The sequence below is a fragment of the Terrapene carolina genome, unplaced genomic scaffold (assembly GCF_002925995.2).
Source record: "Terrapene carolina triunguis isolate 2854851 unplaced genomic scaffold, T_m_triunguis-2.0 Scaffold130, whole genome shotgun sequence".
NCBI lineage: Eukaryota > Metazoa > Chordata > Testudines > Emydidae > Terrapene > Terrapene triunguis.
The window spans coordinates 37,053,856-37,071,370 of NW_020664481.1; the positions used below are offsets into that span (position 1 = coordinate 37,053,856).

At 44.2% G+C, this 17,515-nt stretch overlaps 1 protein-coding gene across 1 annotated transcript in view; it reads left to right on the plus strand.

Moving 5' to 3' along the window:
• The window catches only part of TDRD12 (tudor domain containing 12), a 126,222-nt gene extending 109,446 nt beyond the window's left edge, over positions 1-16,776 (plus strand). The window contains exons 26-29 of the mRNA XM_026652829.1: positions 533-646; positions 743-896; positions 1,004-1,070; positions 16,612-16,776. Of these exons, the coding sequence (XP_026508614.1) occupies positions 533-646; positions 743-896; positions 1,004-1,070; positions 16,612-16,700 (424 nt within the window). The 3' untranslated portion in view covers positions 16,701-16,776. The remainder of the gene's footprint in view (positions 1-532; positions 647-742; positions 897-1,003; positions 1,071-16,611) is intronic.
• Positions 16,777-17,515: the final 739 nt, after the last annotated feature.

Below are 17,515 nucleotides of genomic sequence, written 5' to 3' on the forward strand. Positions count from 1 at the left end.
TTGACTACATTTATTTCAGAAGCATTTTGGCTGTAGAGCAGTGTTATGTTTATTCAAGATTTTCTGTGCATGTGGATCCCACAAATGAACCTCCATCCCCACATCTAAGAGTCTTCCCATCTGGGCTCTGGGTAGAGAAGGGACTGGGGAGTGGGTGGGGCACATGCACGATCCCTAATGGACACTGCTAGATAAAATTTTCTGGACTCCTGTGCAAAGGGTGCACATGTGCTCCCAGAGTGGGATCCACATGCACAGAACATCTTGAAGAATCAGTTTTACTATAAGTACAGTAACCATCTTTTTCTGGAGGAGAGGGTTTGAAATGGGGTTTTGAGTAAAGTGACAGGGTATATTTAATTGTTATACTTGCTGGGTGGTATGTTAACCTTTCTTTCTATTTTTTTATCATGCTGGGTGATATTCCTATTGATCATGAGTTCAATTATTGTTAGTATGCCTAGAACTTTTGTATGTGTTCATATTTTAAATTGAAATAAGTTCAGTTTAACTAGTCTTTTTAAAATTTTAGTTTCTATCCAGAAATAAAATGGTTTCAAAAGGAAGATATTGTTACCATGAAGATAAAATTAAGAAATATACGTGACCATAAATGTGAATTTTTTGGAGACAAGGTTGTTTTCAGGTAGGTTCAAAATGTCATACATAGCAAAATAAAATGTCTTACCAGCTTCCATTTCATTTACCAAAAAAAGCTAACAATTTTGTTTAAACAATACAGTGCTTTTTCAGGAGACAAATTTTATGTGGCTGACATGGAGTTGCATGCAAACATACTTAAAGGAAAGTCTGTTTGTGTGATTAAGAATGAAGAACCTGTGATTATCCTTGCAAAAGACAAGAAGGAATTTTGGTGCCGTCTACTAAAGCATAAGGTGAATTATAAATATCAATTAAAATATGTATTTATTGTTCTTAAAGTATTAACATTATGTATTGAAATATATATATATATAGTTAGCAGTTGTATTTCTGTTAACAGAATCCTAATGTGTCTTTTGATTTTGAACACTGGGAAGATTTTGAAGATAAAAGCCCCTTTCCTGTTGGTAAGACATTAACAAATATCAGTGTTAACATAAATTTGTTAGCAAACTATTAAGTCATTAATGTAATTTAATTTAAGTTTACATACTGCTGTTTACCTGAGAATAGGTAGTTCTCACTCTTAGAAACGTTAGTGTTTATAGAAAACCTTTTGCTAGCAGAGTGATTTTCTTTTTTGCCTGTGTATAGTTAATTATGGTCATGTACATTGCAGTTTAGATAATGTTTTTAGAATAACTTTTTAAAAGATCATTCAGTACTCATTTGTTCCTGCTCATATTGCTCAAGCAATCTGGACTAGTAGGATTCTGTTGTATAGATATTGATCTCAAAGACCTAAGGAGTTAAACTCTCTCACTGTCCAACATTAAGCAGTGATAGATAGGTTTGAAGTTATTTTTTTCAAAGACCTTTGATTTACTCGGTTACTTGGCAAATACCCAAAAGCATTCATTCAAGTTGAAAATTTATTGATTAAACTCAAGAAAATGAGGAATTAAAACAAGCTTTTATTTTGAAACTGTAATTATGCAGAACAAACTTATTCCCTACCAAAAGTCTCTCTCCTTTTGGAGTCAAAATATCAGTCTCTTATTTTAATTTCTTTGAAGAGGAAAGGGTTAATTTCACTCTCAGTCCTGATGTGGGAAGGACATTTACTTACCCTGTTTTAAACAGGCAGACACAAGATGGATGAGAGAGAGGATAGAAAAGATCAGTGAAATACAGCTTTTGTTGATGTTTTAGGAACACTGGACTGCAGGTTCAGGTGGGTGGGTGCTTTGGCTGGCAAATAGACCACGACACCTGCTGCTAGGACCCTGGTTCAAGTTCTGGTCAGGGATGTCATCTGGCTGGATCCTTTCTCCTTAGTCAAGGCAGACTTGGATAAATAGTTGATTTTAAGATTCAGTGAAAAGCAGAGAGAGAATGAAACATAGGATAGGAGACGAGGGAGGGGAGAAAGCAGAATAATAAGGGAAGGAAAAACAATACAGAATCTAACATGCATCTGCCATGCAGCAATTATGTATCCCTACTGAGGGCTGAGGACTTGATGCCATGAAAACATTATGAATTCCAGCACTCAGAGGTGAAAACAAAGTTCCTTAAAGAAGAGCCAACCGGCCTTCCTCTCAGGAAGATATTCCTTAGCCTGGTCTGCTCCTTCTGATTTAAGGTCGAGAAAGTTGAGATGAGTTGCAATGTTGGCAGGTCGGGATGAGTTGTGAGAAAGATGATTCTGTCTCCCCTCCTGTCCCCCTCTCTTTTTAAGAACCCTTAAAAGAAGTATAAGTTGGGTGGCATATTTTATCATTAATTTGTGCACCAATTAAATCCATTTCTGTAAAGCCAAACTTGGCATAGATAACTTTGTTCCCACATTTCCTTGTTTACTAAGTATAATATCGCCGATGTCCTTGACTTATATCAGTAAGCCTGTGATGGGGTATATTATACTCTCTGAGGCCCCCTGCTGGAGGCCTTGTGGCCCTGCCACACACCACCCTAGAAAAGGGTAGTGGAGAGGGTCCTCCAAGCTGCCTAGAGTGGCTGTATGAAAGACAGCCAATCAGGGCCCAGCAGGTCAGTATAAGAAGAGTTGCAAGGCCAGAGTAAGTTCCAGTTCCTTGCTAGAGCTGGAAGAGTGTGGATGGTGTACAGCTGGCTGAGGAAGCTGCAGGACATTGGATGAGGTAGTGTTGCCAGAAGCTGAGGAGAGCCCTGAGCTGGTTGCTGGATCTCCATCAGGACAAGGCCCTGAGGTAAGGGTGAAGACAGCACGGGGCCGTGGGGAAATGGTTCAGGGAATTAGAGCAGCAGTGCGACTTAGATAAAGGGACCCAGCAGACAGCTGCTATCTATAGGGTCCCTGGACTGGAACCCGGAGTAGTGGGAGGGCCCGGGTCCTGTCCTCCCCCCCCCCCCATTGGCCCTTGGGGGAAGTGGCCTGGACATTGAGGCACCCCAGAGGGGAAACTGAACCGCAGCAAGAGCTGCGGCCAGAAAGGCCTTAAGAGGATGAAAACTTTGTAGCCAGGGAGGGAGTGATGGGGCACTGCTTTATCCCGGAGCAGGGACAACTTGAGGGAGACATTACAGAGGTCACCGAGAGAGACCCCTGTTGGACTTGTATCCCGGAAAGGGTTTTGCTTTGCTTTTATCACATAGACTGTGTGTGACTCAGCTAGAGGGTTGAGTCACCGAAGACACACCACGGAGAGAGAGCATGCAGGCACATGCACTCAGCCAAGAGGGGCGCTCATGAGAGGTGAATACACCCCGTTACAAAGCCATTTTTGTTTGGATTAATTCAGTTTTTCTGTCTGGTTTTCTTGTATCTGTTCATAACATTCATTTACTGAAAGCAACTTGAACTGTTTTCTAAGCCCTTGAGTTTAGGTTGAATTTAGCAGCGTTAGATCGATTTAACCCTGCACCCGTCCACATGACAAAGCCATTATTTTCGACTTAAAGGGCTCTTAAAATCGATTTCTGTACTTCTCCCCTGACGAGGGGATTAGCGCTGAAATCGACATCGCCGGGTCGAATTTGGGGGTAGTGTGGATGCAATTCGACAGTATTGGTCGCTGGGAGCTATCCCAGAGTGCTCCATTGTGCCCGTTCTGGACAGCGCTCTCAATTCAGATGCACTGGCCAGGTAGACAGGAAAAGCCCCACGAACTTTTGAATCTCATTTCCTGTTTTGCCAGCGTGGCGATCTTCAAGTGAGTGCCGATCTCATCAGCAGAGGCGACCATGATGGAGTCCCAGAATCGCAAAAGAGCCCCAGCATGGACCGAACGGGAGGTACAGGATCTGATCGCTGGATGGGGAGACGAATCTGTGCTATCAGAACTCAGTTCAAAAAGACGAAATGCCCAAACATTTGGAAAAAATCTCAAAGGGCTTGAAGGACAGAGGCTATAACAGGGACCCTCAGCAGTGCCGCATGAAACTTAAGGAGCTGAGACAAGCCTACCAAAAACCCAGAGAGGCAAACAGCCGCTCTGGGTCAGAGCCCCAGACATGCTGCTATTATGATGAGCTGCATGCCATTCTAGGTGGTGCAGCCACCACTGCCCCACCCCTGTGCTTTGACTCGGTCAATGGAGTAGTTCGCAACAGGGATGTGGGTTTTGGGGACATGGAAGATGATAGCTCACAGCAAGGAAGCAGAGAAACTGTTTTCCCCGACAGCCAGGAACTGTTTCTCACCCTGGACCTGGAGTCGGTACCCCCCGAACCCACCCAAGGCTGCCTCCCGGACCCGCCAGGCGAAGAAGGGACCTCTGGTGAGTGTACCTTTGTAAATATTATACATGGTTTAAAAGCAAGCGTGTTTAATGATTAATTTGCCCTAGCATTCGCGGACAGTACAGCTACTGGAAAAGTCTGCTAATGTGTCTGGGGATGAAGCGGAAATCCTCCAGGGACATCTCCATAAAGCTCTTCTGGATGTACTCAAAGCCTTTGCAAAAGGTTTCTGGGGAGGGCAGCCTTATTCCATCCTCCATGGTAGGACACTTTACCACGCCAGGCCAGTAGCGCGTAGTCTGGAATCATTGCATAACAAAGCATAGCAGCGTATGGTCCCGGTGTTTGCTGACATTCAAACAATATCCGTTCTTTATCTCGCTTTGTTATCCTCAGGAGAGTGATATCATTCCTGGTCACCTGGTTGAAACAGGGTGATTTTATTAAGGGGACATTCAGAGATGCCCATTCCTGCTGGGCTGTTTGCCTGTGGCTGAACAGAAATGTTCCCCGCTGTTAGCCATGCGGTGCGGGGAGGGGTGAAGCAATAATCCCAGAGAATTGGGTGGGTGTGTGTGTGTGTGGGGGGGGTTAGTTGGGTTTGTGCTCACCCAAAAACCACAGCCCCTCCTCCTTTTAAATGGCCAACCCAACGGCGCTTGGTATGGGAAATGAGGGCGCTGCTGTTTGAAACCATTCCCACATGTTATGAAGGTTAAAGAAGCCAAAAGCCTGTCTTACCATGGCTGCCTGCAAGCCAAATTCTGTTGCCCGGCCCTGCATGAAAGATCTCTCACACCAAACCGGCATACCCTCAATAAGAGGCAAAATGCGACCTTGTACCGAAAGCACACGTGCTATATAATGTTAAAAGCAAGGTTTATTGTGAAAGAGTCTACCTATTGTTCTCTAAAATGTCTTTTTAACTACCACTCTCCTTTTTTTCCTCCACCAGCTGCAAATGTTTCAATGCTCACACTATCTTCTCCTTCCCAGAGGCTAGCGAAGATTAGAAGGTGAAAAAACGCACTCGCAATGAAATGTTCTCTGAGCTCATGCAGTCCTCCCACACTGAAAGAGCCCAGCAGAATGCGTGGAGGCAGACAATGTCAGAGTCCAGGAAAGCACAATATGAACGTGAGGACAGGTGGTGGGCTGAAGATAATAAGTGGCGGGCTGAAGATGATAGGTGGCGTCAGCTTGACAGAAGGCAAGAGGCAATGCTGAGGCTATTGGAGGAACAAACTGATATGCTCCGGCATATGATTGAGGTTCAGGAAAGGCAGCTTGAGCATAGACCGTCGCTACAGCCCCTGTGTAACCAACCGCCCTTCTCTCCAAGTTCCATAGCCTCCTCACCCAGACGCCCAAGAACGCGGTGGGGGGGCCCTCCGGGCACCCAACCACTCCACCCCAGAGGACTGCCCAAGCAACAGAAGGCTGGCATTCAATAAGTTTTGAAGTGCAGTGTGGCCTTGTCCTTCCTCCTCCCCCACCCCTCCCGGGCTACCTTGGCAGTTATCCCCCTATTTGTGTGATGAATTAATAAAGAATGCATGAATGTGAAGCAACAATGAATTTATTGCCTCTGCAAGCGGTGATAGAAGGGGGAAGGGGAGGGTGGTTAGCTTACAGGGAAGTAGAGTTAACCAAGGGGGGGAGGCTTCATCAAGGAGAAACAAACAGAACTTGCACACCATAGCCTGGCCAGTCATGAAACTGGTTTTCAAAGCTTCTCTGATGTACACCATGCCCTCCTGTACTCTAACCGCCCTGGTGTCTGGCTCCGCGTAATCAGCGGCCAGGTGATTTGCCTCAACCTCCCACCCCACCATAAACGTCTCCCCCTTACTTTCACAGTTATTGTGGCGCGCACGGCAATCGGTAATAATGGGAATATTGGTTTCGCTGAGGTCTATCCGAGTCAGTAAACTGCGCCAGCGCATTTTTAAACGTCCAAATGCACATTCTACCACTATTCTGCACTTGCTCAGCCTATAGTTGAACAGCTCCTGAACTACTGTCCAGGCTGCCTGTGTATAGCTTCATGAGCCATGGCATTAAGGGGTAGGCTGGTCCCCAAGGATAACTATAGGCATTTCAACATCCCCAACGGTTATTTTCTGGTCTGGGAAGAAAGTCCCTTGTTGCAGCTTTTGAAACAGACCAGAGTTCCTGAAGATGCGAGCATCATGTACCTTTCCCGGTCATCCCACGTTGATGTTGGTGAAACGTCCCTTGTGATCCATCGGTGCTTGCAGCACCATTGAAAAATACCCCTTTGTTTATGTACTTGCTGGCGTGGTGCTCCGGTGCCAAGATAGGGATATGGATTCCGTCTGTTGCCCCACCACAGGGAATCCCATTGCAGCAAAGCCATCCACTATGACCTGCACATTTCCCAGAGTCACTACCCTTGATATCAGCAGCTGTTTGATTGTGTTGGCTACTTGGATCACAGCAGCCCCCACAGTAGATTTGCCCACTCCAAATTGATGCTTGACTGACCAGTAGCAGTCTGGTGTTGCAAGCTTCCAGAGGGCTATCACCACTCGCTTGTGAACTGTGAGGGCTGCTCTCATCTTTGGTATTCTTGCGCTTCAGGATGGGAAAGCAAGTCACAAAGTTCCATGAAAGTGCCCTTATGCATGCGAAGGTTTCGCAGCCACTGGGAATCATCCCAGACATGCAACACTATGCGGTCCCACCTGTCTGTGCTTGTGGTCTCAATGGCCTTAAGTGGGGACATACACAATTGACTGTATAATATCAATTTCTAAAAAATCGACTTCTATAAATTTGACCTAATTTTGTAGTGTAGACATACCCTAAGGTTAATTCTTAGGCAGGAAACAAGTCATAGATTACTATGACATATTACAAACTTTCACATACTTTTCACAGTTAAACTTAGGTTATACTTTTAGGTACAATAATCACAACACTTCTCCATAGGACACATGTTTTGAGGCAAAGGAGCTCAGAAATCTCTGTCCAGCATGCTCACCACTCCTGGTTTTCAACAGGACTGCAGTATCAAAGTACATATGTGACTAATACCCTATTGTAACAACTCTGTTGTCGTAGAAGACAGAAATTACATGGATCTGTATTCATGGTCTAAGTGACTCTAGAAATGGCATCTTTTTATTCAACACAACTGACCCTGTGATGTATCAGTTGCATCTCTTTGCAGTTTACTGGATCAAATAATTTTTTACTACTGTCACAGTTCCTGGATTAACTGTACCTCTGCCCCTTCCCTGGTCTTCTCAGGAGTGCCTCTTTGGATTTCAGGCCTCTAGTCTTCATCTCTCTATGGGCAGGAACTCTCGTCCCTCTCTCTCCTGCATTTCACTGTGAATATCTCAATAGGTTTGACCTTAGTCCAGCCTCATGGTTCACTCTCTCTCAAGGGATAATGACAGTATTTACTAGTGACCAGACAGCTTTTACTTAACTGTATATTTATTTTAGGACAAAAGCATTACAGAGCAGCATATCATAAAAAACTAAATATTCTACACACGTCAGGCTTATCAGGTGTATCACATCTTCTACATTGAGACACTGTAGGTTCACAAAGTTCTTCAAACCCTTCCTGTAGGTTTTGCCCTCTTGTTTATAGTTTAATGTCAGTTTGAGGATCAAATGAAAGATTTTTGAGTCAGTTCAGCTCCCCCTTTATACCAAAAACCAGTTATTTGTCTGCTTGGCCTCTTGAACCTAGTCTGAACTACTATATGCAGTTCCCCCCATGGAGGTGGTACTCTCTGGAGAAGGTGACCTGTCCAGGGATTTGCAGTAATTATGCCCCTCTGATTTTAGTGCCTTGAGGAAGCTCTGTAATCCTCCCCAACAGAGCCAGAATACATTCCCCAGCTCACAAAGGTATGTATAATACTTAGGGATACCAAAGTCTATGAATATTCTATATGCCTTTGCATCTGTCACTTCTCAGTATAATAGTCTCCTGGAGTTTCTGCATTTCCAAGGTCTCACATCTGTCACAAATAGTTTTTATTCCTGATAACACCGCAGGGCCACATATGAGTGAGCAAGATTCTATTCTAGCTAGCTCATTCTCCACAAAATTACATAAATTCTAGTTGCCAATTCTTAATTATATGTGATGTCAGAGCCAGAAAGAATACCTCTGACCCTCTGCTCTTTCTGTTCTAGATGATTACTTCATAGCTCCTGTTAGATCACCACTTGATCCTCTAGATCAGGTCTTGAACTACTGTCATATCTATCTATTCTGTGGAGTTTATAGAGCACCAGTTGGTTCCAGTTAATAAGATGGAGTAATTCAGATACGTGACAAGAATGTTCTGATGTTAGGAGCTTAAAGTTGCAGAGGGCTGATAGTGACTTAATTATTGAGGTTGATATGCACCATATAAATAATTAATAATGCGCTCAAGTTAAGCATTTGTACTAAAGTTCCAGCAGAGTAAAGTCCAAACCAGTAGCTTATACAAAGACAGAGGTAAATTCTGACAGTTTCTCCACACTTTCTGCTATAACCACTAGGATTATAGCCCAGTTTCTAACTATGGTAAAAGTATAACCAAAGACAAGTATTTTCTCTCGGTTGTATACTCTTTTAAATACGGAGGTGGCTTTCTTGACTACAGAGTTCAGAGATTTCTTCATACCTTCTGAATCAGAGAAGAGATGCCCTTTTGGTTTGCACCCAAAATCTAAAAACCAGTTGGCCACTATTTCAGTAAATCTCTTATGACATGATTTATTGGAAATTGTCTTTAGTAAGAAGTGTCTTATGAGACACCAAAATAAAAAAAAAAACCTATTATTTCAACATTATTTTATATGAAACATTGCAGAATATGGATAGTTACGTTATTGGCACATCTTTGGATTTCAGTATGGCCTGTTTACAAGAATTTATCACCGATATCACTGTAAACTGGCCTGTTTACAAGAATGTATCATTGATAGTAAGGGACAAGCATCACATTAACCCTTATCTTCTTCAAGTAGATGCAGACATGTTTTCCAAGTAGGTGTGTATGCACTGGAGCCAGAGATTTTGCTTTGTAGTACCCATAGAGGGGCAGTGCTCATGTATGTAGCCTGTCCGCTGGCTATATGAGGCAGTGCTGCCCTGACCTCCCTCAGTTTATTCTTACCACTGGAGTTGGAACTCTGTGCAGTTGTTGCCTCACAACCTGGCAAACTCATATCTTAGCCTAGTTTGTTGTATCATCACTCCCATAACTGCATTGGTCGTTGGGGCACCATCATTGATGAGCAATCAACCAATTGTCTCCACCCCCGATGACTGTGTGTCAGTGCTTGAGTTTCCGCAGAGTCCATTCCTGACCACTCCTTTTATGTTGTCAATCTCTTCTTCTGTCTACCTCTTCTTCTCTTCCCTGTACTGTCCCTTGGAGGATGATCTTGGATAGGCCAGATGATCTTGTTGCATGGCGGTACCATTTCAGCTTGCGCTTCTTCGTGGTCTTCAGGAGGTCTTCATATGACCCAGCGCATTGGGTGATGATGTTGCGGACCTCTTCATTAGTGACATGGTTGAAGTAGGATATACTTCTGTAAAATCCTGGGCATCTCTCTTCTACCTGTATTTTCCGTTCAAGTTCTGCCATAAGGGTCCATGTCTTGCATGCATACAGAAAAATGGAGATGACCAATGTGTGCAGCAGTTTGTTTGGATTCCAGGGACATGTTCTTATTCCTCCAAATTGGCTTTAGCTTTGCTGCTGTTTGCGCAGTTCTTGCCTGAATTTCTGCTTTGGATCTTTCATCAGTGATAATTGCCCCCAAATACTTGAACTGTTTCACTGTCTCCAGCTCTTGTCCACTGACAGTGATATGTGAGCTGGCCCCATCACGTTTTTTTGTCATCAGCTTGGTTTTCTCTGCACTGATTTCCATGCCATATTTTCCGGAGGTTTCATCTAATCGTTTCTCAAGGTTGGCAAGTTCATCTTTGCTGCCTGCCAGGCCATCAATGTCATCAGCGAACTGAAGATTTGAAATTGTTCACCCCCCCAATGCTGACTGTGCATATGTGATCTTCTAGGGCATCAGTCATTATGCGCTCCAAGTAGATGTTGAACAGTGTGGATGAAAGAAGGCAGCCTTGCCAGACTCCAACAGTGGTGCAAAACAACTCTCCTATTGTGCCGTTGACGAGAACTGCACTGCTGTCCTTGGCATACAGCTGTTTAACGGTAAGAATAAGCTTACGAGCAACATTGTGCTTCTTCATGGTTGCCCAGAGAGCTTCGTGCCATACTCTGTCAAACACACTCTTGAAGTCAACAAAGACGTGATAGATGCCCTGCTGGTGTTGTAAGTAATTCTCACATAGAACACAAAGGTTGAAAATCTGTTCTGTGGTACTTCTTCCAGCCCGAAAGCCAGCCTGTTCTTCAGTGATGATATTCTCTGCTTGTGGCTTCAATCTGTTCAACATCACTTTGCTGGGATGGCTAATTAAGCTTATGGTCCAGTAATTTTGACACAATTGCAGGTTGCCTTTCTTTGGCAGAGTGATGATTAGTGACTGTGTCCACATGGAGGGCCACTCACCGGTCTGCCAGATCTTGTTGCAGATCTTGGTGAGTACATCGATTACCATTTCTCCTCCAAACTTCATCAGTTCGGCTGGGATGTTGTCAATACCTGTAGCCTTTCCGTTCTTGAGCGATTTCACAGCTGTCTCCACTTCTTCACTTAGTATTGGAAAGTCATCCTCCTCTGTTGAATCTGGGCTAAGACACTAGGATCTCCATTTGTCTGGTGGCTGTATAGATCAGAATAGTAGTTTGTCCACCTATTGATGATGTCCCTTTCTTCTGTAAGACTGTTCCCTTCTTTGTCTTGAATTGCGTTAGCTTTGGTCCATCTTTCCTTCGTCAGATCTTTTACAACCTGGAAGGCTCATTTGCTATTTTTATTATTGATACACTCTTCAATTTTAGAGCATTGTTTTTCAATCCATATCGCCTTGGCCACCTTCATTCCTTTCTTGATCTTTCTGCCAGTTGCTCTGTATTTATCAGCTCCCTCAGTGCTGTTCTTGTCTCTCTTAAGTTCTCTTCTAATGTCACACATTTGTAGTATTTCATTTGTGACCCATGGTTTTATCTTCTTACGATGTTTCCCAAGGGTGTCCATTGCTGCCTCAATCATTACAGCATTGTAATTGTTGGTCATTGTTTCTGTGTCTTTCTCTAGAGCAAGCAGCAGGACAAATTTTCCGCCGCTCATTGCTTGGAATGACTCTGCAATGTTTTGGTCTCTGAGTCTTTCTAAGTCAAACTTGGTTCTGGTGAACTTTGGCCTGATGATTTTCCTTAGCCGCAGCCAAAAATTTAGCATCACAAGGTCGTGATCACTTCCAATATTGGCACCGGTAAAGCTCCTTGTTTTAGCTCTGTTAATCCCAGAATGAAATCGGTTTTGCACCATGATGTAGTCGATCTGGCTGTGATGTAGACCATTAGGTGAATGCCATATTGATCGTCTGGATGCTTTTATGTGCTCCTAATGTGTTTGCAAGAACCAGATTGTTACAGCTGGCAAACTCCAAAAGTCTTAATCCTCTCTCATTGGTTACTGCATTACAGAAAGGCCCACAATAATCTCGCCAATCTGCCTGTGCATCAGTATCCACTTTAGCATTCCTTGTACAATCAGGATATCTTTTTTGTGTATCTTATCAATGATGTCTTGGAACTGGTTGTAAAAATCTTCAATTTGCTTATCGTCATAGTCTGTTGTAGAGGCATAGACTTGTACCACTGTGATATTAAATGGTACTGCTGTTAGACCGATGGAAATAAGCCTGCTGGACATTGGGCGGCATCCTAGTACTGAATACTTGTTATCTTTATGCACAAGAAATCCTACGCCATTGACATGTTTGTCCTCTCCACTGTAATATAGTATATGGCCTTCTTCTGTTAGTACCTCTCCACAGTTCTTCCATCTGACCTCAGAGATTCCTAGGAGGTGCCAGGTGTATTGTTTCATTTCATATGAGAGTTCTTTCAACCTCCCTATTTGTCTCAATGTCCTTACATTCCATGCAGCTATAGTGATGTTGTCTCTTCCACGGATCCTCTTTGTTGGGGTTACACCAGTAGTATACTTGTTGCGTCTGCCCTGGTGGGAGACAGATGGCACGGTCATTATTAACCCAGGCTGCGATCAATCCGGTATGGACATCATTGACTTGCTTATCATATGGTATGTCTTTGGCAAATTTCTAACCTGGCAGAGCCCATCCCTCTCCAGGCAGCCCCCCTTTAGTCGCCTCTTGTGACATGCAGGAAGAGCAGTGGGCCTATTCTGTCCCTGGATCCACATGGGGGTGGTTGTATATAGTTATTAATTAGTTAGTAGTGCTAATTAAAAGTTTTAGTATAGTGGTGCTGGTAATGCTCCCTTGTGATGCCCTCACTGGGGTTCAAGCATTGCCGTTCGTGTGGAGTGGTGATTCCCAATAGTGACCCCCACATGTGGTGCTTGCTCCGCCTTGGCAAAGCCTTCTTAATGAGCATTGTTCGATCTGTAAGTCGTTCAAAAAGTGGACTCAGGTGGTACGGGACCGTCGCCTTAAGCAGCACTTGCTTGAGCAGGCCATGAGGTCTGACCCAGTACTGAGGCCTTCCTCAGGCTGCAGATAGCCCTCTGGCTTGGAAAGTGCTCTTGCCTCTTGTTCCAGGCAGGGATCTCTCTGAAGAGGTGCAAGAATCATTCATCATCGACCTCAAGGAAGAGGTCACATAAGACCTATGTCTTGGGATGACTCTTCTGCTTCCTCTAAGAGGAGCATGGACTGGCATGGTGCTGGCTCCAGTGCATAGGTGCTTCTGATCCTCCCTTGGTACAGGGTAGGGATGGCAGACATCCCATACCATTGACTCTGGTTCCGGCCTCCAGGTGTCCTTTGAGTCCAATACAGAGGGGAATCAGACTTGCCAAACTCACTAAAAAAAATGAAAAAATTGGGCTTGTTTTAGGCTAAGTTGGCTCTTGCGTTGTGTGTTGGCTAATTTTTTGCTTGCAGGGCTTTTACAATAGCTTGTAACTTCTTGTTTTTTGATTGGCTCGCAGCCTTGGCCCGCCCCTGGTCCCGGCCAATCAGAAAGCTTGAATCAGGTGATTGGCATTTGGTTCCAGCTACAGCGTGTGAGCCCTCTGTGTGTGGCAGCATGCGCGCGGAGTGCTTTGTTAAAAAACAATTTCAACTTTAAAGGTCCAGTTCCTGCCTTCCTGTGCCTGCCGCTGCACTGCAGAGTAGCTCTGAGCACCCGGTGGGACAGGACAGCGCCCGGGGGAGGGTGAGTCAGGGCAGGGGGAGGTCCTCCCTTTGTTTTGTTAAAAAAAAACAATTAAAATTTTGGAGAGGGGGAGAGAAGCCCCGACCCCGTCAGGAGCTGTGTGGGGGAGGGAAAGCCCCAGCAGGAGGTGCATGTGTGTGGGGGAAATTACCCTCTCCCCTCCTCCCCCAGGCAGGGGGAGCTGCCCTGGACCCTGACAGAAGGTGTGACCGAAGCCCCCAGCTCTGGAGCCCCAGCCGCTCTAGTGACAGATGCTGCTGCAGGGCTGAAGCCCTGACCCCCCTGTGTAGAGGAGCTGGCCTGAACTCCTCCTCTCTCCCATCCCAGCTGGCTCTCACTCTCAGGCTGTGGAGAAATTCAGCCCAAATCTACCCAGCTTGGTATCTCCATTTCCTCCATCATCACATAGCCATGAATGGATTTAGCCTAGGAGGCAGGGTCAGAGTAACCCCATTTGGCAGGTATGAGCTAGGGCACACAGAGGTGAAGTGACTTTGCCTAGGCTAAGCAGGGAGTCTGTGGCAGAGAACCAACCCCAGAACACCACCTGAGATAGGATCCTGTCTCCTGGTGAAACCTTTTTCAGTTCAACATCTCAAACCCAAGATACACAAAATAACTCTGTAACAGAGTCTTAGTCTAGCCCTGAGGGATATGATAAACTCACTCTCTCAAAACAATTTGTATGAAGGGATTTGTTCCCATTGTATTCTCTAACTTTTAAAGTTGCTTTTGGTGTGGCTTTTTCATTAGTGAGACAAGCCAAAGAAATTTAAGCCCTCTCCTGCAAGTTCCAGGTTTTTCATCAAGACAAGGACTTTCCCTAATGTTGTGCCTTGTGATGAGGCCTCCTGCTAGAAGCTTTGTGGTCCTACCACACCCCAGGGAAGGAGCAGTGAAGATGGGTCCTACAGGCGTGCCTAGAAAGGCTGCAGGGAAGCAGCCAATCAGAGCACAACAGGCTTAGTTGAAAGGAGCTACAGGGAACTGAGTAGGTCAGTCCCTAGTTGGGACCAGAGGAGTAAGGAAGGGTGCTCCTTTCTGGTTGCTAGAGCTCAAGGGAAAACCAGAGGTTCTGGTGGCATTGGCATTTGGTGAAGAAAATAGGCATTGAGAGCTTCAGCCCGAAGGTAAGGGTGAAGAGGAGGGGCTACTTTGGAAGCAGCCCAGGGAACAGCAGCAGCAACTATTAAAGGAAGCAGCATGTGGATGCTATTTGTAGGGTCCCTGGGTTGGGACCCAGAGTAGTAGGTGGATCCAGGTCTCCCCACTGGCTGCTGGGGAAGTGGCCTAAGATCTGAGGGGATGAGGCTAGGTTAGAGGCCCAAGTGAAGGGCAAGACTTAAAGGGATACCAGAGAACTGCTAAAGGCAAAGAGTCTCTAGGGAGAAAGCCCTGGGGGTGCTGCTCTATAACAGGGCATGGACAGGCTTAAAGCAAGCCAAGAGGAGTCTGAGAACAGAGGCAGGGCCACAGATACCAATAAGGGCACAGTGATAATCCTTGTTGGACCTTTGTTACCCAGGAAGGGGTTCGTCCATTTTAGACTTGGTATTACTTAGCCAGAGGGCTGAGCCACTGAACACCCACCTGATGAGGACAATAGCCGATGGGGCAGCACAAGCAGAGAGAGTGCAGGTTCACACCCAGCTGACAGGAGGTGCTCACAAGGGGTGAGTGTGCCCTGGCACAGGCCTAAACTTATTAATTAACCCAGAGTATGTATTAATACCTGGGGGGCAAACAGCTGTGCATATCTCTCTGTCAGTGTTAGAGGGCGAACAATTTATGAGTTTAGCCTGTATAAGCTTTATACAGGGTAAAACGGATTTATTTGGGGTTTGGACCCGATTGGGAGTTGGGCATCTGAGTGTTAAACACAGGAACACTTCTTAAATTGCTTTCAGTTAAGTCTGCAGCTTTCAGGCACGTGGTTCAGACCCTGGGTCGGTGTTGGAGCAGACTGGCGTGTCTGGCTCAACAAGACAGGGTGCTGGAGCCCAAAGCTGGCAGGGAAAGCAGGGACTGAAGTAGTCTTGGCACATCAGTTGGCAGCCCCAAGGGGGTTTCTGTGATCCAACCCGTCACAACACCCCTAGCTCAAAATGTAGACATACCCTAAAAGTCCCATTCTCACAACACTATTCCAACTTAGTGCACCAAGAGGGAGGATGCCTCAGTATTAGAGATTTGTAAGAGAGTCACCTGGGTGTATCTTCATTTCATGACATGGTATAGGCTGGGCTAAATAAGAATAAAATATGTTTGGAGCTTTAGCGAATGTTGGTTCCTGACACACACTGCTAGGTGTTGAACTATAATTTTCTTTTTGTTTTGTTTTTTAAAGCAGGGACATCCACTTTTCCAAAATTTCAATTTGTTCCAGTTTCTACTGGCCCTAATTCACTCTTCTGATACTGCGGCTGAGCAAGTTAGTGCGGGTTGCTTGACCCTCATGAGCAGAAAAGAAAGTGGACCCCTCTTTCACCTTATTGCTCAAAGTTCACAGAGCTGGTTAGGAAAACATTATTTTAAGCTTGTTTCACCGCCAAATAATTTCATTCTATGTTCTGTCTCCTGAAGTACAAGTTTAATGAATATTCATTTCACTTTTGATGTATAACATATTCTCTCCTGTTAAACATCTAGACCAATTATTTACACACCACCTCCCAAAACCAGATAAGTTCAGGCTCTTTTGAATTGGTATAGAGAAATGAGTATTGCTTCTAATCCTGAATGCAGCAATCCTTAACAGAGCACCAGTTCTGCATGCCATTATTTTCTTTCATCGGTTTCTTTTTTCTCCAGTGTGTGCTTTGTTTTTGTTTTTTAACTAAAAGTCTACAGTACATTTTTTCATACTACATAATCAAAGTATATTATAATCTATTTTTTTATTTTACATGATAATTTACTACATTTCCCCCCTTCATTATTGTAGGTGCACAAAAAGCATATCATTCTTCTGCATTGATAACAGAAGAAATGGAAGAATCCTCAGAAGATAGTGGAACAGAGAGTGATGACTAGCCAGCAGATAAATCTCTATCAATCCCTTTTCTTCTCCCAACCCAGAATGATTATTAAAGATTGTTTTGCAGCCCTTATTCAGATGAGTATTTCCTGTAAATTCCATGGAACTACTTGCAGAGTTTAAGGGCTCCAGGATCAAGTCTTGAATTTTTTTAGTAAAATAATAGTGAACGGAGCCCTTTTATTGTATTAAAATATGTTGTTTGATTTATTTTGGATACTTGAATTTGAAATATTTTATACCATCCAAGAAGAAAAGATTATGTATGTTCCTCTCAATGTTTTTTGTTAATTTACTTTAAAATAGCGTTGTCACTTATTGATGGTGTACTGTATAAAAAAACTATGCAGCCCAGACAGCAAAAATAAAGAAAAGGACTAAACTGGGTGTGGGGAGCAAATGATTGGTTTAGTGGATTGGCAGTAAGTTGCAGAACTAGGTCACTGATGCATATTTAGTCTGTGTTAACAATGTTTAAAAACTGTTGCCATGTTACGATTTTTCACTGGCCTTGGTGAAATGAAGTGCTGATTCCAAGACCAATTCCTAATAAACTGATACTGTATGTATGTCACAGAATCAATATAACTTTGACACTACTGGTACATTTGCTGACAGTTCTGCATCAAGGTCAGGCTTTAAATGGGTTTGGAGACTCAACTAACTTCTCAAACCTCCTTTTAGATTAGAGTTGAGGTATATTGAGGTAGTGGGAAAGGTTGCATTGTTGCTGCTCCTGCTTTACTTGTTCTGTGGATGGATGGATGGATAGATAGAGGATTTAGTCTCTTGATGTCAATTTGGTGTCAGA